Source organism: Cannabis sativa, chromosome X (assembly GCF_029168945.1).
Source record: "Cannabis sativa cultivar Pink pepper isolate KNU-18-1 chromosome X, ASM2916894v1, whole genome shotgun sequence".
In the NCBI taxonomy this organism is placed as follows: domain Eukaryota; kingdom Viridiplantae; phylum Streptophyta; class Magnoliopsida; order Rosales; family Cannabaceae; genus Cannabis; species Cannabis sativa.
Genome location: NC_083610.1, coordinates 19,163,648 through 19,191,029, shown reverse-complemented (window position 1 = coordinate 19,191,029; position 27,382 = coordinate 19,163,648). Strand labels below are relative to the sequence as shown.

The 27,382-nt window shown below is 32.9% G+C and overlaps 3 protein-coding genes across 5 annotated transcripts; 1 reads left to right on the top strand and 2 right to left on the bottom strand.

Annotated features, from left to right (window-relative positions):
• Nucleotides 1-392: 392 nt before the first annotated feature.
• Nucleotides 393-27,382, bottom strand: LOC115705971 (germin-like protein 9-3). Of its 2 annotated transcripts, XR_009685241.1 has the most exons (2): nucleotides 26,612-27,346; nucleotides 393-458 (listed from the first exon to the last, which is right to left on the bottom strand). XR_009685241.1 is itself a non-coding variant. In XM_030633468.2 (1 exon), exon 1 carries the CDS (start codon nucleotides 27,324-27,326, stop codon nucleotides 26,700-26,702), a length of 627 nt encoding a protein of 208 aa, XP_030489328.2. In that variant the 5' UTR covers nucleotides 27,327-27,382; the 3' UTR covers nucleotides 26,648-26,699. The 2 variants fall into 2 exon arrangements, 1 of the variants encoding a protein (XP_030489328.2); XM_030633468.2 differs by lacking the exon at nucleotides 393-458 and having other exon boundaries at nucleotides 26,648-27,382.
• On the bottom strand, nucleotides 4,193-10,012 carry LOC115719969 (uncharacterized). Of its 2 annotated transcripts, none has more exons than XM_030649157.2 (3): nucleotides 9,749-10,012; nucleotides 5,099-5,478; nucleotides 4,193-4,983 (listed from the first exon to the last, which is right to left on the bottom strand). In XM_030649157.2, the coding sequence occupies exons 2-3, from the start codon at nucleotides 5,468-5,470 to the stop codon at nucleotides 4,381-4,383; spliced, it is 975 nt and encodes a 324-aa protein (XP_030505017.2). In that variant the 5' UTR covers nucleotides 5,471-5,478; nucleotides 9,749-10,012; the 3' UTR covers nucleotides 4,193-4,380. The 2 variants fall into 2 exon arrangements, with proteins under 2 accessions (XP_030505017.2, XP_030505048.2); XM_030649188.2 differs by lacking the exon at nucleotides 9,749-10,012 and adding an exon at nucleotides 6,109-8,255.
• LOC115714815 (endo-1,4-beta-xylanase 5-like) lies at nucleotides 5,831-16,927 on the top strand. Its single transcript, XM_061105910.1, has 9 exons — nucleotides 5,831-5,998; nucleotides 6,143-6,280; nucleotides 6,462-6,706; nucleotides 6,860-7,049; nucleotides 13,920-14,190; nucleotides 14,281-14,447; nucleotides 14,629-14,727; nucleotides 15,210-16,001; nucleotides 16,507-16,927. The coding sequence occupies exons 1-9, from the start codon at nucleotides 5,831-5,833 to the stop codon at nucleotides 16,891-16,893; spliced, it is 2,457 nt and encodes an 818-aa protein (XP_060961893.1). The 3' UTR covers nucleotides 16,894-16,927.

The window sequence follows — 27,382 nt, the reverse complement described above, 5'->3', positions numbered from 1 at the left end:
GTTTTATATTAACATATTTTCTCTTCAATTTTTAAATAATATTTTTTATTTTATCTTTTAGCAAAAAAAAATTAATATTAAACTTTTTTACCTTTATCTTTTTTTTTTTAAAAAAAAAAAATAGATTTTTTTCTTTTTTTATTTTTTTATTTTTACTTATTAATTTTAGGGAAACTTACAAAAAATACTGAAATTTTGGTTAATTTTTACAGAAATACTGTCACATGAAAAAGTTTTTAAAAATACTGTGTTTTTATAAAACACTGGTAAAACACAAAACAAAACAACTCAAAATAACAGTAGTACAACTAAAAAAAACCAGTAGAACACCAGTGAAAACTTAACACAGTATACTGCAGTATGAAACTTATAAAAAAATACAGTAAAAAAGTAAAAAATACCGTCTGACAGTATTTTTATAAAAAAATAGTAAAAGTTAATATACCATGTAAATTTTCCTAATTTTACTTAAAAAATTCTCACATCCCTTCATAAGTACCAATGTACCATTACTTATTGGTGTGATAAATATTTTGAAGATTTAGTTATAAAATAGTAAAAAAAAAATACATGAATAAAGATACCAATTTTAGAAATATTTTTTTTCTAAGAAAAAATGAAAATGAAAATATCATATTATTTTTTGATGCATATAACCTATTTTCTGTAATATTGGAGTTTTTTTATCACTATTTTTTTTTCTCTTTCTCTTTTAACACTTTTAAAAAAAGATAAAAATAAATAAATGGAGTATATAATATATCGGGCTAGACAATGACAGAATTAAGTGAACTTATTAGGAGGAGCCAATTTTTTTTCAAGTGTATACATGTATTTATATATATTTTTTGTTTATGTAATTTTTTAAATATGGCCAGAGGAATTCCCTCAGGTGCTTTGGTTTTATAGGACCTCACACCAAACTCTTTCGGGACACACTCCATTCTCACTGACTTATGGGAGTGAGGTGATGGTCCCTATTGAAACTCAAGTCACCTCACACCAAGTTCACTATGATACAGTCAAGTAGTTATGAGTCTGTTATTCATTCCGTTATTTCTGTTGTAACTGTTCGCTACTTTCCAACTGTATTTTCCTTTCTCTTCTTTGTACTGCTACTACTATAAATAAAGGCCTAACTCTTAAGCTCTGTAACTTTTACAAGCTTTTGGGTTCTTTGTATTCATTGTCCAATCATAGCTTGTATTGATAAGTTCCTATATGGTATCAGAAGCCATTGACGAAAGTCGATAATGGATCCTTCAATCATCGACAATCCACCGCGCACCACTGCCCAGACTCAAGGGCCACCACCACCGCCGCCGCCTGCTCCTTCTTCATCCTGGAATCCGTTCCAGCATTCTCTAAATTCATCTCTTACTGTCAAGCTTGACGGATCCAATTTCTTGGCTTGGAAATCCCAAGTTATCCCTACTGTTATTGGCCATGGCCTTGATGATGTTCTCCTCACTGGTATTCCTCCACCAGCTCAACTCGTTAATGGCAATGTCAACCCTGAATTCTCGGCCTGGCGCAGAAAGGATCAATTGCTACTCAGTTGGCTCCGATCTTCAATGTCCGAAACCATTCTTGGTTCTTTAGCTCAATATGAATCCTCATCCACGGCATGGAAAGCTTTGGAACAGAGATTTGCCTCTCAATCGAAAGCAAGATTGTTGCAGATCAAGTCCCAATTATCAACAATCCAGAAAGGTAACCTTTCCATTTCGGATTATTATGACAAGGTTAAAGTTCTTGCAGATTCTTTATCCACAGCTGGGCATCCAATGGACGAAAGTGATTTGATAATGCATCTTCTCAATGGGTTAGGGTCAGAGTATGACCCAGTTGTTGTTCATGTTACCAGCTTAGTCGACAATCTCTCATTTGAGTCGATTCAATCTCTTCTCCTCACTCATGAAAGTCGCCTTGAACGCCACTTTACTGTCAATGACTCCTCGTCAAAACTGATGGCAAATCTCACCACCAGCTCCCCAAGATTTGCTTCTGGTTTGCCTAATTCTCGATCTGCAACAAATCCAAACCGTGTACATGGCTTTTCTCAATCTAATCGCCCTTCTGGCAGATACTTTGGTCGAGGAATGGCCCCCTCTCGACTTCTTTGTCAAGTCTGCTTCAAGACTGGGCATACTGCTGCCGTTTGCCATTACAGGTTTGACAAGACATTCATTCCTCCCAAGTCTGGTGATTCTCATGTTTATCTTACAGAAATTGAGGAAGAAGATGTGGCTCCCTATAGCTCTCCCATGGTTCAGGATTTTGCCCATGATGCTGAGTGGTATGCTGACACAGGAGCCAACAAGCATGTTGCCACTGGAATGGAAAATCTAGACTATGAAATTCCCTATCATGGTCATGACACACTTGCTGTAGGTGATGGCAAAAGACTCCAAATATCTCACATAGGTAACCACTATCTACCATCCTCTTCCACTCCAGTACATATGCATTCTACTCTTAAAGTTCCTAAAATAACCAAAAACCTTGTCAGTGTTTCTCAGCTAACCAAAGATAACAATGTTTTTCTTGAGTTTCATTCCACTTGTTGTTTTGTTAAAGACAAGATAACCGGGAAAATCTTGCTCAAAGGGAGGGTTAAAAATGGCTTGTACATGCTGACAAAGTCCTTAGGCTCTTCTGCTCATGTCGAGCTCGAGTGTCACTTAGCCACAAAAGCCTCTACCACTTCTAATGCTTCTGTCTGTACAACATCTTGTAATAAAGAAACTGTTTCTACAGTTTCCTCATCTTGTAACACTTCTGATAGTAATAAAAATCTTGATGTTTCAGCACCTTTATCTGAGGCTTTTCATGTTGATTTTCATAAAGATATCAATATTTGGCACTCTAAATTAGGACACCCAGCCCCACGGACTCTAGCCACAGTCCTCAATAAACTAAATATTAGTAGCTCCTTAAAAAATCTCAAGTTCTGTGATGCTTGCAAACTTGGTAAAACACATAAAGTTCATCACCCTTTATCCTCCTCAAGGGCCTCTATGCCCTTAGAATTGGTTCACACGGATGTGTGGGGGCCATCTCATGAACCATCCAAAGAAGGCTTTCGCTACTATATTCACTTTGTTGATGACTTTAGTCGGTTTACTTAGATATTTCCAATGACCCTTAAGTCTCAAGCCTTCTCCATCTTTCTTCAATTTGAAAAACTAGTTGGGCAGTGGTGCCCTTGAGTCTGTTATTCATTCCGTTATTTCTGTTGTAACTGTTCTCTACTTTCCAACTGTATTTTCCTTTCTCTTCTTTGTACTGCTACTACTATAAATAAAGGCCTAACTCTTAAGCTCTGTAACTTTTACAAGCTTTTGGGTTCTTTGTATTCATTGTCCAATCATAGCTTGTATTGATAAGTTCCTATACACTACTACAAGCAATATTGTAACCACTTACTCCTAGAAGAAGCATTAGACATGCTTGATGAAAGAAGAGAGGAGTCTTTGTTATGCAATACTGCTCACCAACAACGAGTAAAGATGTACTATGACTCGCGTGTCTGTAATAGAGAGTTCATGATGCACGACCTTGTATTAAGAAGAGTGTTCCTAGCAACACGTGATCCAACAATTGGAGTCCTTAGTCCTAACTGGAAATGCCCATATCAAGTTGAAGCAGCCATTAGGCCGAGAGTGTATGAGCTTGCCTGCCTCAATGGAGAACGAGTACCACGTGCATGGAATAATGAGCACTTGAAGTGATACTACTAATAGTTTAGAGTCCCATCTGTGTGGCATGAATATATTAACAACTCATTTAGTTTAGTACTTAGTCAATTTATTTTGTTTTAAATCTTTATTTTTTTTATTCTTCGTAATGTTCTTAGTAATTATTAATGTTCTTAATAATTCTAATTTTAAATAAAAATATTTAATTATTCAAAAATAATTATAATTACATTGCCAAACTTAAAAACAAGTAACCTAGCTAAACTATAGTTACTTGGGGGCCATAAAAGTATAGATACTCGTACTTAAATTATACAGTTTTCATTAAGAAAATAAAAAATTCACAAACGCTTAAGCTAAAAATCCTAATGGAAAGAATGGATTAAATATAATCACATGATAAACACTTAAAATTAGAAAGTGAGTGCTAACTCAAAAAAAAAATAAATAAATAAATAAAAAAACTAATAAGCGAAGCATGTTACTCAAGGGAGCTTTAAGAGAGAACTCATATAATTAGCTATCTAACTAAGGATAACTTAGAAAAAATAGAGTGTATCCAGTATTTAAATAAAGAGTGACCAAGGAAAGTGAAACACAAAATCATCATGCACATAGTCTACTGAACAAAAACAAAGAGCACATGCACTCATGATAAATAGCTCACAGGTTAAAAATCTCAAGGAAGAGTATCTCCAGACTGGTTCATAGGAGTAGCATCAGGAGGAGTACCACCAGACAGGTCCTTAGGAGTACCAACAACGAGGACAGTAGTATTGGGAGGAAGTGCGACTTCCCGAAGATATCTTGCCTTGCACTTGATGAGTTCCTTATCTCTGATGCGGGGAGGCATGTACGAAAGGTCAAGGTTTTGGTTATTTTTCCATAACTGATAAAATTGGTTGTCAAAGATACGCTTGTATTTATGGCGGTCTCTTGCCATCATCTCCTCTTGCTTATGAATAGTATCCCTTAGTGCCTTGACCTTCAAATCATTTTCTTGGGCATCCTTTTCTAGCGCCTTAGCCTTCTTTGCATAAGCAAAGTTCTGATTGATGTAGTACTGCACTTGCTCATTTTGCTCGTCTAACTCTTTTTTTATTGCAAGAAGTTTTGATGTCTTCTTACCAAGGATGTCCTCGAGCTCATCCGTATCATGCTTGTATTTTGCATCCAAAAGAGCGGAGATTTTTTTTAGCTCCTCAATGGTCGCCTCTGTGAAAGCCAGCTTCTCTTGTAAATTCGAAGAACCACATTGGGAGACCATGAGTTGAACTACACCCTAGAAAAAAAAAAACATCACAACAAAAGGAGCTGAGATCATAAAAAAAAAATGAGCATACACATGAGAAGACATGCAATTATTAATACATTTTGGTGTATAGTCCATCACTTACTCGAATAATATCTTGGACACCACTAGTGAAAGTATCACCCTCGTAACTAGACATGTCGTGCACCACCTCCATAGTGGAAGTCTTTCGAACCAAGAGATCAGAGTTGTCGTGCACAGATTCAAGCATCTGAATTGTATCACTATCATGATGAATTTTGAGCAACTTGATAGGAGGCCTCCTGATGCACCCGCTGGTCCATGGGGCAGAGGAAGAGGCTTGAGCATTATCATCGCCTTCTATCGCCACGGGGCAAGGTCTCTTCAGCTGAGAATAGTCCCAAGGGATTGAAGGAAGGGTTTGGACATTGTTCTCGTCTCCGGACGCATTTGCATCCTCAGTCTCGTCATAACATGCAAGCAAGTGATGGGACATACCTAAATCTGCAAGAGAAAGAAGAACAACATTAATATCGCAATATACACAAAAACAACATCATTTTATTAGCATATGAACATGGCCAGAAGTGTAAATAAGTATATATATAAAAAATAAAAGGATCTTCAAGGTCATAGTCATCCAACACCATAGTATTCTAAGGGTCACTCTCAATGTCAACCACTACTTCCTTATCCCTCCTCAAAGTGGTGGGTTCTAGGGGTAAGTGCGTAAAAGAGTCAGTTGTGGTGAGGTTTCCAAATACTATCGAGACCTTCTATGACAAATGAGAGGCATCAACAAAAAACCTTTACATAAAGACCAAAGTCCCATGCCTTAAGGGTTCCTGTGAGATTTATGACAAATGGGAATGCAATCCATCTTGCTAACCAAGTAGGAAAGTGCCTCTCCACTACTAAGGTGTGGAAGAACGAAATGCTTGTGAATCATTATCTGAGAGTTCTTCTTGACCTCAATACCCCGTTGGTTGCTCGTCTGAGTCTCGACAATGAGGATGGTATTAAGGTTTAGAGATTTTTCAAGTATGAGTGGCTCCTTGTGGTCTGTTGTAAATGTGTCCTTGTTGGTCATGATGAACTCTCTTGTTCAGCTCGAAAAAGAATGGTCTCTCTTACCGATGGTAGAAGTGTACCCCTTTATGGTCCCTAGCTCCGTTTGAGATCTCGTTTGGAGAGTGGGTTTGCGATTCTTGAAGTGGAAGATTATCAAGAGTGCATCCGTATGGAGCAAGATGAGGTGGTGTCTAAGGTTAAGTTACAACTGATACGGGTGATGAATGCCCTTCCGGTAGTGCTAAGGATTTGAATCCTAGGGCAGAGGATCCAACTATTAAAAAAACAACCTTAATCAACCCGAAGGGGAAAGTGGTCCAGGGTGGAGACAACTCTTTTAAAATTTGGTGTAATGATTTTGTAGTTGAGCATTACATCCCTGAAGTTGATATAGCTCATGTGGCCACTATTTTAAGAGTCATCTTGGTGATAAAGATGTAGAGACTTCCCAGAGTAAGGAGAAAGCTTCAACTAAAAGGAATAAAAAAGGCTTTGACAATATGGGTTGGCCTATTGGTGTTATCCCGAAATCAATTTTTGGTCACAAATCCTCTGGTCCTCCCCCTTTCTCAGGCCAAAAAGGGAAGGAATTGAACGAGACAGAGGATGTTGAGCAAAGTCATCATGTGGACTCAAGTATTCAAGGAGGGTTTGGAAGGAGGTGATGGGGAGCGTTCTAATTGGTTTGATGTGAGGTCCCCACCGGCGGGTCACAAGGTCTCTCCCAATAAGCGGGATTTTTTCATAGCTGAGGAGGCGGGCCTTATCATGTCCCCCAAATCATCATGAAAATCATTTCATGGAGTTTTCGCAGACTAGCTAGTTCGCTGGAAAAAAGGGCTATTCAGACCCTTGTCTCTAAAGAAGATTCAAATGTCCTCTTTCTTATGGAAACTAAGTTTGATGGTAGATGGGTGAATTTGATTTGGCAAAGTCTAGGTTTTGTGGATGCTTCGATGGTTGGTGCCTCTAATACTGTTGGCAGTTTGTGCCTTTGTTGGAAGGTAGCATTGATATTCAAGTTTTATCTTATGATTTATCTAGAATCTCTATTTTATTTCATAACATCCTCAATGGCCCAGATTGGTCTGGTTCCTTTGTTTACAACCCTCCAATGAGATATGAAATGGCAGATTTTTGGGAGAATTTAGCTCTGGAGATTACAGGGATCGATTCCCCTTAGGTTTTGATGGGTGATCTCAATATGGTTATGTGTCAAGATGACAAGTTTGAAGGTAATCTGGTGGAAGAAGCTGACCATAAATGTTTGCTTGATTTTCTTAGTATCTTTGGTGGAGTGGATTTAGGTTGTGTTGAAAATCATTTCACCTGGTCCAGCAGTCAACAAGTTTTTGATCTCATTAGGGAGCGCCTTAATTTGTGGTTAGAGATTCAGACTAGCTGATTTCCTTTCCTAGAGCTAGGGTTCGGATGCTTGCTATTAAAGACTCAGACCATGCCCCTATTGTTCTTGATCTTCTTCTCAATTGTGAGCACTTTCACACTCCTTTTCGGTATCTTGATGCTTGATCGAGGGATGCAAGCTATAAAGAAGTTATTAAAAAGGCCTGGGAGCTTGAAATAATTGGTGTTAAAAGCTTTTAGCTGATGGGGAGACTGGCTTATACTCATCGCTTTTTATTAAAATAGAATCGAGAAGTTTTTGGTTTCTTTAATGAGAAACTTAAGTTTAACAATTTGTTACTTCAGATCTAAGCTCAGATCCCGTCTCGAAGTAATCTTCAAATGGAGGCGGACAATGTTTTGGAAATTGATGAGGTGGAATCGTGTCAATATGAGATATGGAAGCAGAAATCTTGGGAATGTTGGTTTCGTGAGGGGGACAACAATACCAAGTATTTTCATGCTACTACTCTTAGTAAAAGGAGAAGAAATTTTATCAGGCGGTGTCTGATGATGATGTCCGTGGACAAAAGGAAGGATAGAAGTCAAAAATTATTTCAATTCAAAGAAGTTTTTACTTCTTCTTTCCCTTCAGATCCTGATCACCATTCTCTTATTTAACCTCTTATTTATTTAGGTCCAATATGTGAAGGTCCAACTTAAGCTCAATAATTATTGCATTGTTGAAACTTGAAACTTTTTTTTCATATTTATTTTCAAGCCTTATGGTATTTTTGACAAGTGTTGCTCAAATTTTGTCGTATTTGTAATAGTTTAATTATTTATGGCTAATTAGGATTTTTGCCCCCTGAACTTTTAAGGTCGTTAAAATTGCCCCCTAAACTATTGAGATTGTTGGATTTAAGGATTTTTTTTCTAATTTTAGTAAAAATGTCTAACATGGATGAAAGTACAGGAGTCATGATTTAGTACATATCAAAGTTCGAGGAGCATGATTTGATAGATATGTTACATTATATTTAATGTATTTTTTATTATCTAAGAGAAAAATGTTAAAACACACAAAAATATAAATAAATAAATAAATAAATATTATGCAATATATTTATACATATATTTTTTTTTCCTAATATATAAAGAAATATTAAAATGCACTAGTAAATTAATACATTTAAAAGTATTATATTTTTATTAGTGTAATTAAGTAGCGTGTCTTATATAATTTAATATAATAGTTTTTTTAAAGATAACAATACTCATATATAAATATATATATTTGATAAGTAATAGTAGTAAATTTTTCTAAAAAATTACTCTAATGTATATAATAGCATTTACAGATAATTGGGTCTTCAAAAAAAAAATATGTGAAGATTTAATTAATTAATACCCTAATTTCAAATAATTGTATCCATTATATTAATTTAATATTATAATATTATTGGCTTATTCATGTAATATTATAATATTAAGTTAGAGTTCAGCAAACGCAAATTTATTTTCAAATTTTTCACTAATATATTTATATTTTATAATGTATATTTTTTAAAAAAAAAATAAAAAGAAAAAAAAACTCATTACAAAATTTAGTCAACAAAAAAGTAATGTAATTCTAAATTAAAGTGCATAAACTTTTTTAGGAAAATAATTTTGTTTAGATATTTTTTTATTATTATTTTAATTAATTATTGACCAAAATATTTTTCTCAATATTTTTTTAAACTCTTAACATATAAAATAGAAAGATGTACACATAAATAAGTATATATATTATTTTATTTCAGCCATTTTCATTATTTTAGCTTAAACAATAAATAAAACAAAATAAGTGGTATGGCCAAAGGGACATAACAATGACTAGTTTATATATATAAAAAGAAAAAAGAAAAGAAAAAAAAGGACGTCATCAACGCCCACTATTGTTTCTTATTCTTTTTATTTTTTATTTTTTTTATTTCCAAAAACCTAAATAGCCACAAACACACTTTTACTCTTAAATTCAAATTTTTTTAGATCAAACTAGAGACCTCAAATATTCATCACCATCATCATTATGTTCTTCATTTTTTTCAAAAAATTTACCTAAATCACACCAAATATATAAACCTCTACCATTTTCAAAATAAAAACTAGATATAGATAACCCATAGACTATATTACTAAGTTCCATTCTTAGATTCTAAAAATTACAAATCAAATTTCACAACATTAGCAAAAATCAAATAAGCAAAAAGAGGATTTTTAATGAAAAAGTTTGAAGAACACTAAACATTCATGGTTTCTATGCATTTTAACATGGAAAATAAAATTGATTAGGAAAAGGGTGAGAATAACTTACTCAATGATGATCTTCAAGCTTGAATCATCTCCAACAATCTTTGGTTTTCTCTTTAAGCTTTCCTTTGAAATGTGTTTTGAAGCTCTTTGAGAGCGTTTTTGGAAGGGCTCGATGGTTATGTTGGAAGGAAAAGGCTTACTTAAAGACTAGAGGGATCTTTGTTGATTATTTTTATTTTTATTGTTAGTTTTCTAAAATGCCTAAAAATATTGGTGTTTTTCTACATATTTATACTTTCGGTAATATCAATATTTACGGGTATTGAGTTCAAAATCTTGAGAATTATTTTTTCTACAAGTCCATCATAATATTATAAAATTATGATAAACATGGAGGAAATACCTCAAAAAGTCTAATATAATTGTGCATAAATTTTTATTCTAGATACGGAAATGCTACTAAGAGAGTACATTGCGCTACCTCCTACCAATGGATAATAGTGTGCCACCTCTTACCTAGGAATTACATTGCGCTACCACCTATCAAGGGAGCACATTGTGCCACCTCCTATCGAGGCAGCACATTGTGCATGCTAAGCTCCTCTTTCCATCAGCTGCCAAAGTGCAAAAAGCTCTTTAACTACTAAGTCACCTCAAGGACCTGATTGGCACAAACCATCAAGAGATCCAATTGGCTCCCCACGCGTGCCCATGACCATTTAGCTTCGTTTAGTGCGAAAGGCACGTGCTATTGGAACTACTCCAAAAATATAGTCAGAAATCTATTTTTTGAATGATTATTTTATTATTATTTTATGTATTTTAAATGTAACTTAATCCAGGTTAAAAAAAATACATAATCAGGTTAAGAAACCCTACCTTATGATCTAAACCTATATAAAGGTTATGAAATTGATTGTAAGAGACATACACTCTCCCATTCTCAAAACTCACTTGAGAACTGAATTTTAGGAGAACATAACTGTGGAGAGTTGAGCATTGAGATCAATCAAATTACAAGTGGACTAGCCTATTACCGCTAAAAGAAGGTGAACTACTGTAAAAATTTGTTGTTCGTCATTGCCAAATCATTCCATGAACTGGTTTAATTATTATCGACATTAACTTGTGTTCATCTTACTCGTTTACGATCTTCTTAAATCCGTCGACGAAAACTGCGTCAACAAGTATTGACTAAGATTAAATAATGCAACAATATATATGTGTACTGTTATGTGTACTCCAAGCTCAAATTTCGGTGGTGAAACTCTCCAAATTAGTGAATTGTTAGCAAATTTAAAGTGTCATTTATTTTTATATTGGTACACTTAATATTATTAATTAAAAATTATAAAAATATATTTAAAATTTATAATATTTTTTATTTTTTAAATATTTCATTTGTTTTTTCAATTTTAAAATAATATAAACGTGTCACGTGTACATATAAGCAGTTCACGGTGACAGTTAATCGGATGATACCTTAAATTTGCTAACAGCACAGTAATTTAAAAAAATTTACCATCAAAATTTAAACTTAAAGAGTTAAGTGCAAATAAAACCATTGCTGGGAGAGTTTAGTGGCAAAATCTCTTATCTCTATAATGAATGTTAAATATTCACATACCAAATAAAAACTCTCACAATATCTAACTGTCATTTTGTTATCAATGCTATTATTCATTAGCAAGGTTGATAGTCTTGCATTGTTAGAGATATTTTTATTTATTGTAACCATTTTATGGATATTTTTTTCTTGTATCTAGGATTGCTACTAGTGTGGCTCACACTTTAGTTAAATTAGCATTTTCCTTGAATGATTATTATTTGATGGCCTCACTATTATTACCTAGATTGTATTGCTGTTTTGTAGACAGACTTTTATGATTAATGATATTGTGTGAAACTTTTTTCTCTTTTGAGATTTTTTCTAGTGGGTTTATTTTTGAGGTTTTAATGAAGTCATTTTTTCCCATGAAAAAAAAACTCTCACAATATCTAAGCTAATTAATTAAAAAAAATAAGACAAAACTAATAGTAAATATAAAACACAAACAATAAAAATAAAAATGATTAAAATATGTATATATATACATGTGGTCATAGACATAATTTATTAATTTTACATCTCTTCTTAGATGTCTAAATTAAAATTCGAATCTCTTTACCCTAATATAAGAAAAAATAAAATGTATATTATTGATATATAAATATAAAGTATTAATACCCTTACAAAAATATGCATACACTAAAAAAAGAAAAAAAAATGTATATAATATTAATATAGTAATACTATATACACATATAAAATGTAATAAATATCCATCTAATTATTCAGTTTCCCTCTCCAAACATGAACACTGTATATGTATATATATATGGAAGCCAAATTAATGTGTATTCATTGAATTAATTAAGCAGATAAGAAGAATTTATATAAATGTTAAGAAATCCAGCCATAAAATTATTTCTACATTTATAGTATAATTCCAACATTCTTTCCTGTTTTTGTTTTTGAATAATATATAATTATATATAAAATAAGTTGGCATTAATTGTGTTTAATTAGAAAAAATCACTGGATTGAATATTTGAATTGGAAAGCCATATTTAATGTTGATTCTCTCTGCCTTATTAGAAAAAAAAAAAAAAAGAAAGAGAGAAGATAAGAACAGAAGTATATTTGGAATATATTATTCTGTTTTTAAAGAGGAAAAACCTCATAATTATGTGAAAAAGAGAAAGAGAGTGTTCAGAATGGGTATCCTAACAAAATTAATTTCATTTAATTTACACCTAAACTCTCTCAGTACAATTCACTATAAATACAATCCAAATCTTTCTTCACATTTCAATTTATCATATTACATTTTATTTTAGTTTATTATAGTATTACATCTCTCTCTCTCTGTAGTGTCGTGACTATTACTAGTACTGTTTTATATTTATTATACGATCTTAATTTAGTTTATATAATTTTTCTATACATATATATGTGGGAATATCACTGCATATAATATATTATAATGAAAGTTGGAGGAAAAAACAATATTATGGTTCTGCAGCTGCTGTGTAGTATTATTTTCCTTTACACAGGTAACTTTGTCTCTCTAATATAGTAATATTAACATGTATAAAACACTATAAAAATGTATAACTCAATATAAAGAAGAATTTGCAATTTTTGTTTTTGTTCTTAGCAATTTGTAATTTTGTTTAATCCTAGTGATTGTACTATAATTCACATCTCAAAACTCTATTACCAATGTGTGAGATTATAATGCTCGTATTTTATTTGTTTATTTTGGAGAGAGCGATTATTTAGTTTCATTTTAGATTCAAAACTGTATTTTTGTTTTTTTTAAAAAAAACTATTATAAATTTTAATGAAAAAGGTTAGTTGTTAAATTAAAAGTACTATTATGTATGGTTAAAATTTAATGCACACCTCATTATGTACAATTTAAGTTTATCTCTAGCATTACTCATTTTTTTTAATTACCACATAGAAGGAAGGGACCTCTTTGTTTTATATATTGGGAAACCATAATTTTTGTATTTTTGGTAGATTTTTTTCTTTTTTTTTAAAAAAATAAGACAGTCCCTTTAAAAAATAAATAAATAAATAATAACAGTAATATACAATGTAGTTTCCTGTTTTGTTTTTTTTATATAAATATCAATGTCTATTCTTGTCTATACAAATGTTTAATTTTTTCTAAAATCATTGCTATGTATAATTTCTTTGTCAAAGACACAAATTTCTATTTTGGTTACTTATAAATATTGACTAGTAATATAAATATAAATCTACATAATTCCACAAATTGTGGATACAAAATAAAATTGATTATTCATTCATCTTGAATTTTTTTAAAAAAATTAATAGGGACAAAACAAGTAACCTGCTAATTCCGTACATGTGTCTTGAATGAAATTATAATCAAATCATATATTATAGACTAGTTTTTAGTACTGCATATATTTCGATTATTAACCTTAGGAGTTAGGACATAGCAAAAAAAATAACTATTTTGTTTAATATATTTTAATTACTTAGTAACTCTATACAAGTTACTTTCCATAATCATAAAATAAAAAATAACCACAAGTTAATCAGACATTAATTGTGTACATTTATGCAGGTTTAGGAGCCAATGCTTTATCCTATGATTACTCAGCCCACATTGAGGTAATTTTGATTACCACTAAAATTTTAAGCTTGTGTTAAGAAAAATGGTATTTTTATTTTTATACCCTTTCTTTATTTCTCCAATTTCCAGTGTGTTAGAAAACCTGAGAAAGCTCAGTATGGAGGTGGGATAATAACAAATCCAGAATTGGATAATGGCTTAAAAGGATGGTCTAGATTTGGTTATGCCAAATTACTACACAAAGAATCAGAGGGCAACAGATTCATTGTGGCTCACAGCAGAAACCAACCTTATGATAGTGTATCACAGAGGCTTTACCTTCAAAAGAACAACTTTTACACATTTTCAGGTATTGTTGAACTAAATTATTTATGTTATATTGTTTCTAAGTGATCATTATTATGCATTATTTTGGCTTATAACATATATAAAAATGTAGCTTGGATACAAGTGAGTAAGGGAAACCATGTCCCAGTAAGAGCTACTTTCAAAACAAAGAATGGATTCAAACATGCTGGTTCTGTTGTTGCTCAATCTCATTGTTGGTCTTTTCTCAAAGGGGGTCTCACTGTTGATGAGTCAGGTGTTGCAGATCTCTATTTTGAGGTCAGTTCAATCAATTATATATAATAATGATTATGGGATTAACTTTTAAACAATACTAATCAAACCTGTTGTCACAATTCGATCTCTTGTGTATAATAATGGTACAATTTAGTATCGATTTTGCTTTAAATTTCAGCTTTCTTTTTTATTTAACAACTTAATATGAACCATATTATTACAGAGCAATAACACATCAGTTGACATCTGGGCTGATAGCATCTCACTCCAACCTTTTACTCAAAAGCAGTGGAAATCCCATCAATATCACTCCATTCAAAAGGTAATAATAAATCCTCGAGAATTGCTAAAAAATATTATTGGTATCTAACACACTTCTCGGTGTCATATTATTGATATAATTAAATATTAAATCTCATATTATTTAAGAAAATAACTTTTAGAAAATATAACTAATCAACGCGCCACCCATTATTTCACATACTCACAATTTGTATATAACTTAATTCTTTGCTAATTAAGAACCAACAAATGGAGGAGTGTTGATCTTGAAACATATTCTCTTATAGTCTTCCAAGTTATCAGAAGTTCAACATATTTTTTTAAAGTTTATTAAACGATCTACTCACAATGTAGCTCACTTTCTAACGAGATCTATTATTTTATTTCTGATCATATTATTCGAGGGATCGATGCTCCTTGGACTTCATTTCTATAATGATGAACCATTTGATTGCTTATTCAAGTTTTCTTTTCTCAAAAATAATAATAATAATAATAATAATAATAATTGTCATTGGTCAGGTACGGAAGAGTAACGTTAGAATCAGTGTAGTGGACAGAAGAGGCAATCCAATACAAAACGCCACAATCTTGATTGAACGAAACAAACCCAATTTCCCATTCGGGTGCGCAATAAACAAGCTCATCTTAACCAACCCAGCTTACAAAAGCTGGTTCACATCAAAGAAATTCACCGTAACCACATTCGAGGACGAAATGAAGTGGTACAGTAATGAACCAACCCAAGGCAAAGAGGACTATTCTATATCCGACCAAATGCTCAGTTTCGCCAAAGGACAACAAATCTCTGTCCGAGGCCACAACGTTGTATGGGATGACCCTCAATACCAGCCATATTGGGTGAGATCACTTTCGGGCCAACAACTCTACTCTGCAGCCACTAAGAGGCTCAACTCAGTCATGGGAAAGTACAAAGGTCAAGTCATTGCGTGGGATGTGGTCAACGAGAATTTGCACAATAAGTTTTTTGAGACACAGCTTAGAAATGGTAATGCTTCGGCTGAGTTTTATAATTTGGCTTTTGGGGCTGATTCGAGTACCATTATGTTTTTGAATGAGTATAACACTATAGAGAGCCCTGGTGATTCTTTGGCCAATCCAACTCAGTACCTTAAGAAATTGAAGGAAATACAAAGCTTTCCTGGTAATGCTAATGGGAAATTGGGGATTGGGCTTGAGTCCCACTTTGATGTTCCTAATCTTGCTTATGTTAGATCTTCCATTGATGTTCTTGCTGCTACTGGATTACCCGTTTGGATCACTGAATTGGACGTTAAAAGCAATTCCAATCAGGTATTGTCTTACACTTCTTACTAACTACTATCTCAAATTAAAACAACTTTTTAATCATAAATATATTGGCCACTATCTACATTTTATGGTGGATATCATCCCAGATGAAATAAATAGTAAAGTATTCAGTCTTATATAAGAATAAGGGGCTACTTCACTTATTACCAATTGGTTTTGAGATGGAACTCCATGATTCTCAACATGGTATGAGCAAAAATTAGTCATCTCTCCCTTGCGGGCAAGTGATCTTATTCGATCCGCACCTATACAGATAATTACTATGTCTTGATGAGCAAAAAATAGTCATCATCTTGACAGGAAATATTTTGGACATTATCCCATATGAAATAAAAATGATAAAGTATTGAGTCATATATAAGAACATGAGTTATTTTACTCACTTTCAATTAATTTTGAGATGGAATATTAGGATTATTAACAAATTTTTATATTAATTATGAAATGAATTAATAAGAATGGTGATTTTGTACAATTGTATTTGTAGGCAAAGTACTTGGACGATATTCTAAGGGAGTTATTCTCTCACCCTGGGATCAAAGGAATAGTGATGTGGGCATCGTGGCATCCTCAGGGGTGTTGGGCAATGTGTTTGACTGATAACAATTTCAAAAACTTGCCAACTGGTGATGTTGTGGACAAGTTAATGGCCGAGTGGGGTTTCCTAAACGACGTCGTAACTGGCCAAGCTAATGCTTTTGGCTTTTATGATGCTTCCCTTTTCCATGGAGATTATCAAGTCAGAGTTGCTCATCCAGCTCAATTCAAGAACTCTTATTTCTCCACTGCTACTTCTCACAGCTTCAAAGTGACACCCTTGGTAGTTGGTTCTCGGAATAGATCAAACTCGTTGGTTATTCAAATTTCTGATTAATTGTTTCTTTTTTTTTTTGAAGTGAAGATATTAGCAGGGCCGTCTCAAGGTGATGAGAGGCCTAGGGCGAAATTTGAAACAAGGCATTTTCTTTTAATAAAAATTAAAATAAATTTTAAATAAATTTGGACACAATATCAATTTTAATTCTTTTATCTCTATGTAATAAATAATTTTTTGCATTAAAAATGTACGTGAATATTTTAAAATTAAAAGTACTTTAATATATTTTTTTATATAATGTAATACAAATATTTAAGTTATAATATTATTATTTATTTATTTTTGAAATGCTAAGTAAAACTTTTCACAAATAACTAAAAGAATAAAAAGTGTATTTTCAAAAAAAGTATTAAAGATGACTAGCGTAACCTCAAGGGTAACACAAGCTCTACTTACCATCTGTGCTGGATGCTTTTCATGTAATTTATTGAGTTAAATATTTATATATTATATGTTTTTATATGTATATATTAATTTTAATTTTTTCGGGGCCTCCAAAATTGTAGGGGCCCCGGCTGCCCCACCCTCTGGCCGGCCCTGGATATTAGCTAGTGTTATTTTATCGTATTGATATTAGCTCGGGCTCATACATATGCCGTTTTTAAGGGAGTGGCCTTTTTTAATGCAAAACTTTAGTCTGCTATACGTACGGCCTACGGGAGTAAGGTTTTGTAATTGGGCTTGTATTTGATTCAGAGTGAATAAAATATTGAAAGGAATCTTCTGCTGCAAAATTTAACTCTTGTTATTTTTTTTCTTTGAATAATTTTCTTGCTTAATGTGACCACTTGTATTTATGCATCTTGTAAACTCACAACACAGAACTTAATAAAGAACTAATACACAAGTTAAAATCAATCCAAATATGAACAATCAAATTAACAATCGAACCAAAAATCAAACCAGAGATTAAAAATGCTGGAAAAATAAATGAATAAGACATAAGAATTTTATACTAGTTCAAATTCTAAACGTTCTGAGGGTTTTGTAAAATTAGCTGAAATTTTTTATTAGCAAAATAATTTGACAAAAATTTTTATTAGTAAAATAACTTTTTATGGTCGCAAGAACGACTATGAGTTACACTGCGACCATAAACGACCATTATGATCGCAAAACGACTATAATTTTATACTGTACTATCATCATGGTTGCATAAAGTAAATTAAGTGAGATTATTTTGCAAATTTTAATACTTCAAATGGTTAGTTTGACAAATTTTTTCTTTCTGTTACTCTATTGAGTTTTCTTCTTCATTTATGTGAGGAATTACAATGCTTGAAAGGTTGAGTGCACTCTAGAGAAATATTACAGAAAGAATATTAGTCCTAAAACTTAGCTTGAGTTCAACTCCAAGATCACTGATCTTGGTTCAGTTCCCCAACTCTCTTCTCTTTGATTTGTACTCTTACAAAGTCTCTCTCCCACTCTCTCAATTCAGCATTCAGTATAAATTGTTTCTTACATTACAAGAAAAACTAAAGCCTTTTAATTGACAAAAGACTTGACATAATTCTATAAGTGCACTTAAAACCAACTAAGTTGAATGCTACAGCATTTCAACTAACATAACAAAACTAATATTGTAGCATTTAACTAACTTATTAGTTAGTTAAAACTGTTAATCCCAATATTTTTTGTTCTATGATCCCAAACAATAAATTCCACATTAATTTATAAAATCAAACAAGACAAACATCAAGGAATCCAACTATCTTTAGACGGAGTAAATGTCAATAGTTCCAAATGTTAGACTTTTATTTGGGCTTACATTAAATTTTATTGGTTTTATTAAAACTTGGGTTGATTGGATAGTTCTTTGCTGTGTTAGCCCATGTTGTTGGTGATCAATTGTTAATGGGCTTAGCATCTGTGAGTAAAGTCTAGGTGAAGCAGAAGTGTGGGCTTTTCTAGTTGACTGAAGCCTTTGATGAGCAGGCCCAGCCCAACTAGGGTTTTGTAGCTAAGTCCCCTCCCTAACTCTATAAATACATATTGTCGCATCACAATTGTATACCTTTTGATAATCAGAGAAAATAAACTGCTTCTGATTTAGAGATCTAGGGAGGAAGACTTAGTTGATAGTATTGCACTATCAAATTGGAGTAACTACTGTGGATCAATCAGAGATAATTGCTATGGATCAATCAGGTACACATACCTAATTATTATATCTTATTATTGTGTTCTATGTTATATACAAATAGATCTTGGGTTAATTGTTAATTTATCTAACATGTGGTATCAGAGAACTATCAGTTTTTAATTAGTATAATTAATTTGTATATGTTAATTATCCATAATTTCATATTAATTTCGTTATTATTTTATGTTGAATTTTTTGTTTTTTAAATCTTAAAACTTTAGGGGTTTTGTTTATTATTAAATTCTCGTTCTATTGATATATTATATGCATGAAATCATTGTGTATATTAAGAGAATTTTAATTTTAAAGTTTTAGGGTTTATATGATTATAATGTGAAATTATATTTGTGTATTTTGATTTTATTGATTTTGATCTAAAATTGATAATCGATTTCTCATAATTAATTGTTTATCAATGTTCCTACATAATTAATTTCGGATTTAACTAAGGTTAGCATTACAATTTTTTTTTCTTTTGTGTTCTTCAATTTTGGGATTGTTTTTAGCCATGAAATCTAGAGATTTAACCTTTAATACCCGAAATTAGTAGCGTAGATTGACTAGAAATTGAATCCCGAGCAAAACCCATCCAAAATCCCCACTTTTCGACGAATTTTTGGCCGGAAAAACCAAGCAGACCCGACTGGCCGAACCGGGTCACGTGACCCGAACTGCTGACCCGCTGGAGGTTGAAGATGGACGCCAGCCAGCAACGCCCACTCGCGGCAGGTGGCGCGTGGGGCGCGTGGGGCCTCGTCCGAGGTCCGTTTTCGACGATTTTTTTTTTCAGCGTTATTAGAATTTAATTTCTGATTTTTCTATGATTTTTAATTAATTTTTTGACTCCGTTTAATAATTATTATTATTTTAATGATAATTATGCAGTTAAAAAATTATTAAAAATAATTTTTGATGATTTTTCAAAATCCGTAAATCATAGAAATTTTTTTGAGTTTCTTCTCGTTCCATAAAACATAGTCACTCTCTTATTTAATTTGTTTTGACTATGTAGTCTCCACCAATTTTCTTATATTCACATCTTTTGATTAATTGTTGTTCTAAAGTTATAAAACTTGATTATTTGATATAAAAATAATGTGTTATGGTGGACACTTTATTTTTTTTATCAATATAATAAAAGCAATTATATATCTCTTTTGGAAATTTGGTTGAAAATTATTAATTTTCAATGATTGTTTTATCACCAAATTTCACATGTTGAAGAAAATATTATATTTTTTGGTTGACTATATGTGTAATTACTTGCCCAAAGGTAGTATTTACATATATTAGTTCACATTCCATGAAGTGAGTTAATATTAAATATATATATTTTAATTATTTGCCCAAAGGTAATAATTTAAATATATAAATTTATTATTATTTTTTTGCTTGAATTAATACATATTTTTTAAGAAATTTATTTGCCCAAAGGTAATAAAATTCTTAAATGATATGTATTTTTTTCTTTGTTGTTAACTTCATGAAGGTAGATCATGTGTGTGTTATATTCTCACCCCAAATGGGAGTTTATAATGACCAGTTGATTCTATAATATTTTCTAATACATTGCTCATATTGCTTATTCAAGTTTTAATTTTTGAATTTTTCAGTCTCCTTTTCTGTGAACAACAATAATGCTTCCATCCATATTTTGAATGCTTCCAACTACAAGACATGGAAACGAGATGTGGAATTTACTTTAGGCATAATGGATATGGACTTGTGCCTACGAGAAGAAAAACCTGCTGAACTTACTGACTCCAGTACAGCTGCCGAGAGAACTCATCATGCACAATGGGAAAAGTCAAGTCGACTTAGTCTTCTTACTATGAAAAGATCCATTCCTGAACATCTATTGAGTGGTTTGCCAGACACTACAAATGCCAAAGAGTTTTTCAATGCTGTAGAAAAATTATACGACACTGGAGAAAACGCTGAAGCTGGGCATCTTATGGATGAAATGACAACCATTAAGTATGATGAATTAAAAGGAGTGCGAGATTTTATTCTGAAATTGGTGAATGTTCAGTCCAAGTTAAAAGATCATAATATTCCTCTTCCTGACTCTTTCATTATTCATCGAGCTCTTCATGCTCTTCCCCGCCTCTTTCACCTTATCAAGACAGCCTACAACACTTACAATCAAACATGGACTATCAGCGATCTAATTTCTCAGTGTGTAGCTGAAGAAAGCAAGCTTAAAAGGGAGAAGAATGAATCTGCTAACTATGTTTCTCACCTCAAGCCCAACAAAGGAAAATTCAAGAGTAAAAATGATGGTGCTACAAAACAGAATGGTAATGGTAAGGAGCATAAGAATAAACAAAAGAATAATAATGGAAAGTCCAAATACTCTAATGTGAAGTGTTACTTTTGTGAAAAATTGGGGCATCGGAGAACAGACTGTCACAAATTTAAGACTTGGTTAGAAAAGAAGCAAGCAAAATCAAGTAATCCATTGGCATGTGTTTGTTTTGAATCTAATCTAGTTGATGTTCCTATTGATTCTTGGTGGTTAGACAGTGGTGCTACTGTTCATGTTTCTGCTTCCTTACAGGGGCTAAGGGATCTCAGGAAGCCAAGTGAGAGGGAGTCCAAGCTTAAAGTTGGCAATGATGTTGGAGTTGACGTTATCTATGTTGGAACATTTATTCTTGAATTACAGTCTCGTGATAAGATTATTCTGAACAATACTTTTTATGTTCCTACTTTTAAAAGGAATTTAGTTTCGCTTCCGCTTTTGGTTAAACAAGGATATTCTTTTCATTTTGCAAATGATAATGTTGACATTATGCTTGACTCTCGAATTATTGGAAATTGCTATTATTCTGATGGTCTTTACAAGTTGTCATTGGCTCCTTTAGATTCCTCTTTTAATGTTGTGAATACTGTGGGTAAAAGACCTCATATTAAGGAAACATCCTTATTGTTATGGCACAAAAGATTAGGTCATATTTCCAGAGAAAGGGTTGATCGTTTAATTAAATCTGAAATACTTCCTCCTCTTGATGCTTCTGATTGGGATACTTGTGTTGATTGTACTCGTGGAAAATTAACTAAAACAAGAAAGAAGACTGCAAACCGCAGTCAATCTTTATTGGAAATTATCCACACAGACATCAGTGGTCCTTATTCCACCACGTTGTGCAGAAATAAGTATTTTATCACTTTTATCGATGATTTTTCTCGTTATGGATTCACATATTTAATTAAAGAAAAAATCGACGCCCTTGATAAACTCAAAATTTTTCGAAATGAGGTTGAGAAACAATTAGGAAGAGTCATCAAAGTTGTTCATTCGATCGTGGAGGAGAATATTATGGTCGTTATACGTAATCTGGACAACACATGGGGCTTTTGCGAGTACTTACAAGAAAATGGTATAGTTGCTCAATACACTATGCACAGTTCACACGAGCAAAATGGCGTTGCTTTGAAAGGAGAAATCGCACTCTCATGGATATGGTTAGAAGTATGATGAGTAGAACAAATCTTCCAGAGTTTTTATGGGGTGAAGCACTTATGACTGCAACTTATATTTTAAATCGTGTTCCCAGTAAATCTGTTCCCAAGACCCCTTTTGAGTTATGGACTGGGCGGAAGCCTAGTCTTAATCAACTTCGAGTATGGGGTTGTCCAGCTGAAGTAAAGATTTATGATCCTAATTTGAAAAAGTTAGATCCGAGAACAAATCGCTGTTATTTCATTGGTTATCCAATGCGCTCAAAAGGCTATCGCTTTTACTGTCCCACTCGTGGTACGCGAATTGTTGAATCTCAAACTGCTAAATTTCTGGAATTTGATGTTGCTGAGAAAATTCCTTCAACATCTCTTGAAATGGGGGAGTCCTCTAAAGGAATTTGTATTCCTATGTCATTTTCAAGAGATGATAATAGTAGTCTCCATCCTACTCCAGTTGGTAATGCTCCCAGTGTTGATGAATATATTGCTCCCGATATCGAAGATGATGAAGGTCCTATTATTGATGAAGGGCCTATTAATGATGAAGCTCCTATTGTTAATGAGAATCCTGTCATTGAAGAAATTCCAGTTGTGGAAGATGTTATTCAAAACAATGATCAACAAAGAGAAGTTATTCCAGAAGTACCTCCTCTAAGAAGATCTCAGAGACAAAAGAAGTCAACAAAGTGTCATGATAATTTTGTTTATCTTGGAGAAGGAGAATATGATATTGATCATTTTGTGGATCCTGTCACTTTTAGTGAAGCACTTAATAGTCCACAATCTTCAAAATTGTTAGCAGCTACGGATGATAAGATCGACTCCATGAAGAAAAATGGTGTATGGGAGCTAGTTTTATTACCTGATGGTTTTAAACCAATAGGTTGTAAGTGGATTTTAAAGGCTAAAAGGGATAAAAAGGGACAGATTGAAAGGTTTAAAGCGCGTTTAGTGGCTAAAGGCTTTACTCAAAGAGAAGGTATTGATTACACTGAAACTTTCACACCTGTTTCCACTAAAGATTCATTCAGAATTATTATGGCCTTAGTTGCGCATTTTGATTTAGAGTTGCATCAAATGGATGTTAAAACTGCTTTTCTGAATGGAGAATTGAATGAGGAAGTCTATATGTCTCAACCTGAAGGCTACAAGGAGAAAGGAAAAGAACACTTGGTTTGCAAGTTGAAACGATCCATTTATGGTCTCAAACAGGCATCTCGCCAGTGGTATTTGAAGTTTGACAAGGTTGTGACATCGTTTGGTTTCGTAGAGAACAAGTTTGATCAGTGTATTTATATGAAGATCAGTGGGAGTCGTTATATTTTTCTTGTTCTTTATGTAGATGACATTTTACTTGCCAGCAGTGATTTGTCACTCCTAAATGAGACCAAAAATTTTCTGTCTTCCAATTTTGATATGAAAGATCTTGGAGAGGCATCCTATGTTTTGGGGATTGAGATCCATCGTGACAGGAATCGAAAAGTTCTTGGCTTATCTCAAGAAGCTTACATTAATCGTGTGCTCAAAAGGTTCAACATGGATTTATGTAAAGCTGGTTCTGTTCCTATTCTGAAAGGGGACAAGTTCACTAAGCAGCAATGTCCTAAGAACGACTTGGAAAGAGGAGCAATGAAGAACATCCCTTATGCAAGTGTAGTAGGGAGTTTGATGTATGCTCAGGTTTGCACTCGACCTGACATAGCTTTCGTAGTCAATGTTCTTGGGAGATATTTATCTGATCCTGGCCTCGATCATTGGGTTGCAGCCAAGAAAGTTTTGAGATATTTGCAAAGAACGAAGAGTTTTATGCTTGTGTATAAGCAGGTTGACAATCTTCGAGTTGTTGGTTATTCAGATTCAGATTTTGGTGGTTGTGTAGATGATTTAAAGTCAACTTCTGGCTATATTTTCACCTTGGCAGGTGCTGCCATTTCTTGGAAGAGTGTCAAACAGACTTTGATCACATCATCTACTATGTATGCTGAGTTTGTTGCATGTTATGGGGCATCTTTGCAAGCTTTGTGGCTGAAGAATTTTATTTCGGAGATACGAGTGGTTGATTCTATTTCCACACCTATGCTAATCTATTGTGATAATGATGCTGCTGTTTTCTTTTCAAAGAATAACAAGATTAGTAGTGCTTCTAAACACATGGAAATAAAGTATCTCACTGTCAGAGACTTGGTCAAGAAAGGAGACATTGTTATTGAAAATTGCAAGACCGAGTCGATGTTAGCTGATCCTCTAACCAAAGGGTTAAGTGCCGTGCTGTTTAATAAACATGTTGTTAGTATGGGCATTTTAGAATCTTTTGATCTTTTGGGTTAGTGGGAGTTTTGTTTTTTGTTTGTTTTTAGAAATTATTATTTATAATTTTCTGAATAAAGTTATGAACTACATTTTATGTTTCAATATTTTTTATTATTGAATGGATATGTTTTCAATTATGTTTTGTTATATTCTCGAGAATGATTGAATTGAAAGCATGTGGTTCATATTGTTGTGATCATTGTCTATTAAATTTATTTGCTTATTGACAATGATATGTTGTTGGCTTAATTATTTAAGCAAGTTTAGTGACACTTACTTATTTTAAGTGGTGTATGTTTAATTTCACTGGCTTATTTATTAAGCATCACGGTATCAGTGAAATTGAGGACTGATAAGGATATTATGTTATTTTAAATTGATCACATGTTGAACATAATTCCTTACCACACTACTAGACTTATTGACCATGTCGATTTAATACTTTGGTATTTGTGATTATGAATGTCTTTTGTTGAGCTAAAAACAATATGACTGTCATAGTTCATTATCAAAGGTTAAATTGGACCGGTATGTTGAGATGCTATCAGAGAACTATCAGTTTTTAAAGTGGCCACAAATGTTTTCTTGTTGTTCAACCCATGAGTCGTTTTCAAACAAAATTATTTTGATATATAATATATATGTATTAAAATCAATGTAGCCCAAGTGGGAGAATGTTAGACTTTTATTTGGGCTTACATTAAATTTTATTGGTTTTATTAAAACTTGGGTTGATTGGATAGTTCTTTGCTGTGTTAGCCCATGTTGTTGGTGATCAATTGTTAATGGGCTTAGCATCTGTGAGTAAAGTCTAGGTGAAGCAGAAGTGTGGGCTTTTCTAGTTGACTGAAGCCTTTGATGAGCGGCCCAGACTAGGGTTTTGTAGCTAAGTCCCCTCCCTAACTCTATAAATACATATTGTCTCATCACAATTGTATACCTTTTGATAATCAGAGAAAATAAACTGCTTCTGATTTAGAGATCTAGGGAGGAAGACTTAGTTGATAGTATTGCACTATCAAATTGGAGTAACTGCTGTGGATCAATCAGAGATAATTGCTATGGATCAATCAGGTACACATACCTAATTATTATATCTTATTATTGTGTTCTATGTTATATACAAATAGATCTTGGGTTAATTGTTAATTTATCTAACACCAAATAATATTAGAATTCGGGTGGGCCCTAAGTACGGCCCTAGTTTACCCTAGCCTAAGCCTGACCCATTTGATACAGTTAAAAAAACTGCATACTCTTCTACAATAGCTGTTACTATAATTAAAATAAAATATGTAAAATTTGATATCAAATTTCTTACCCCATCATCCCTTCTATGGTTATTTTCAACAGCATGTGCTAAAAAAATGAAAAAATTTAGAAACAACGTCAAAAATTCAAAATCTCTTTCTTATTATTTACTTCACACATGAATAATAAGTAGTAATATGATCCAAGAGAGATCATGAAATTTAGAGCTAGCATGAGATATCTAAGAAGACTGAGAGATCAAAGTGAAAATATATATACCACTAACCAAACATACACATGAAAATATTATTAGTCAAACTCATATGTTAATATATACGAGAATTGGTAAAAATTATTATTGGTACCTAATACTCTCCTTAGTGTTATACTGATATTGGTGTAATTAAATATTGAGTCTCATATATAACTTAAAAAAATACTTTTTAGACAATATCGCTAACTAATCATGAGATCTCATCCATAGAAGGTGTTGGGCACAACTAATACCCAATAACAATGCTCACATATATATATATATACCACCATTTTGATAACATTATTAATCACCCAATATAAAAAGACAACCCAAATTTATGACAACAAGCTCCAACAATTCTCATATATATCCTCATCATGGCTTGGAAGCAAGACCAGCCTTGAGCTTTTGAATGGTAGCAACATCAGTCATGAAAGAGACAGCCAAAGCATCATCGTCAATATCATTAGCAAACAAAGCCTTAGGAACTGAAGATGTCCCTGCGTTAGCACTTCCAAACGCCGAAAGAGCAGCTGCAAATGTGTTGGAATCGGCATTGTATTGAAAGTGCACCAAACCCTTTGGGAACACAAAAATGTCTCCAGCTTCAATAGTTTGTGTGTAGAGCTTATTAGTTGTGTCCACAAAGCCTACTTCTAGAGATCCTTGGATGAGTAAGAGGAGCTCGGCCGAGCGAGGATGAACGTGGGGCGGGTTAGCTGTCCCCCCCGGGTACTGCAGGACGGCATAGCTAATGCTTTGGCCGTTGAGCGCCGCGAATTCGCTCATGCTTACTTTGGTGACATTAAAGGTTGAAGCTGTTGATATAGTTCTTAGACCAGTGTAAGTGAAGAATGAGCCTGTTATATTTGATGCACTCAAGTTTGGAGGTATAACAAAGTCTGTAAGGATATCTGGATCTCCAGCCATTGTAATTTTGATAATGGAAAATAATGAAGAAATTAGTAGTGAGAAAAGTTTGAGAGAGTTTGTTGGGGCCATTTTTGATTATCTTAATATAATTGATGTTTTGATTTGCTGATATGGATAGGCTTTTA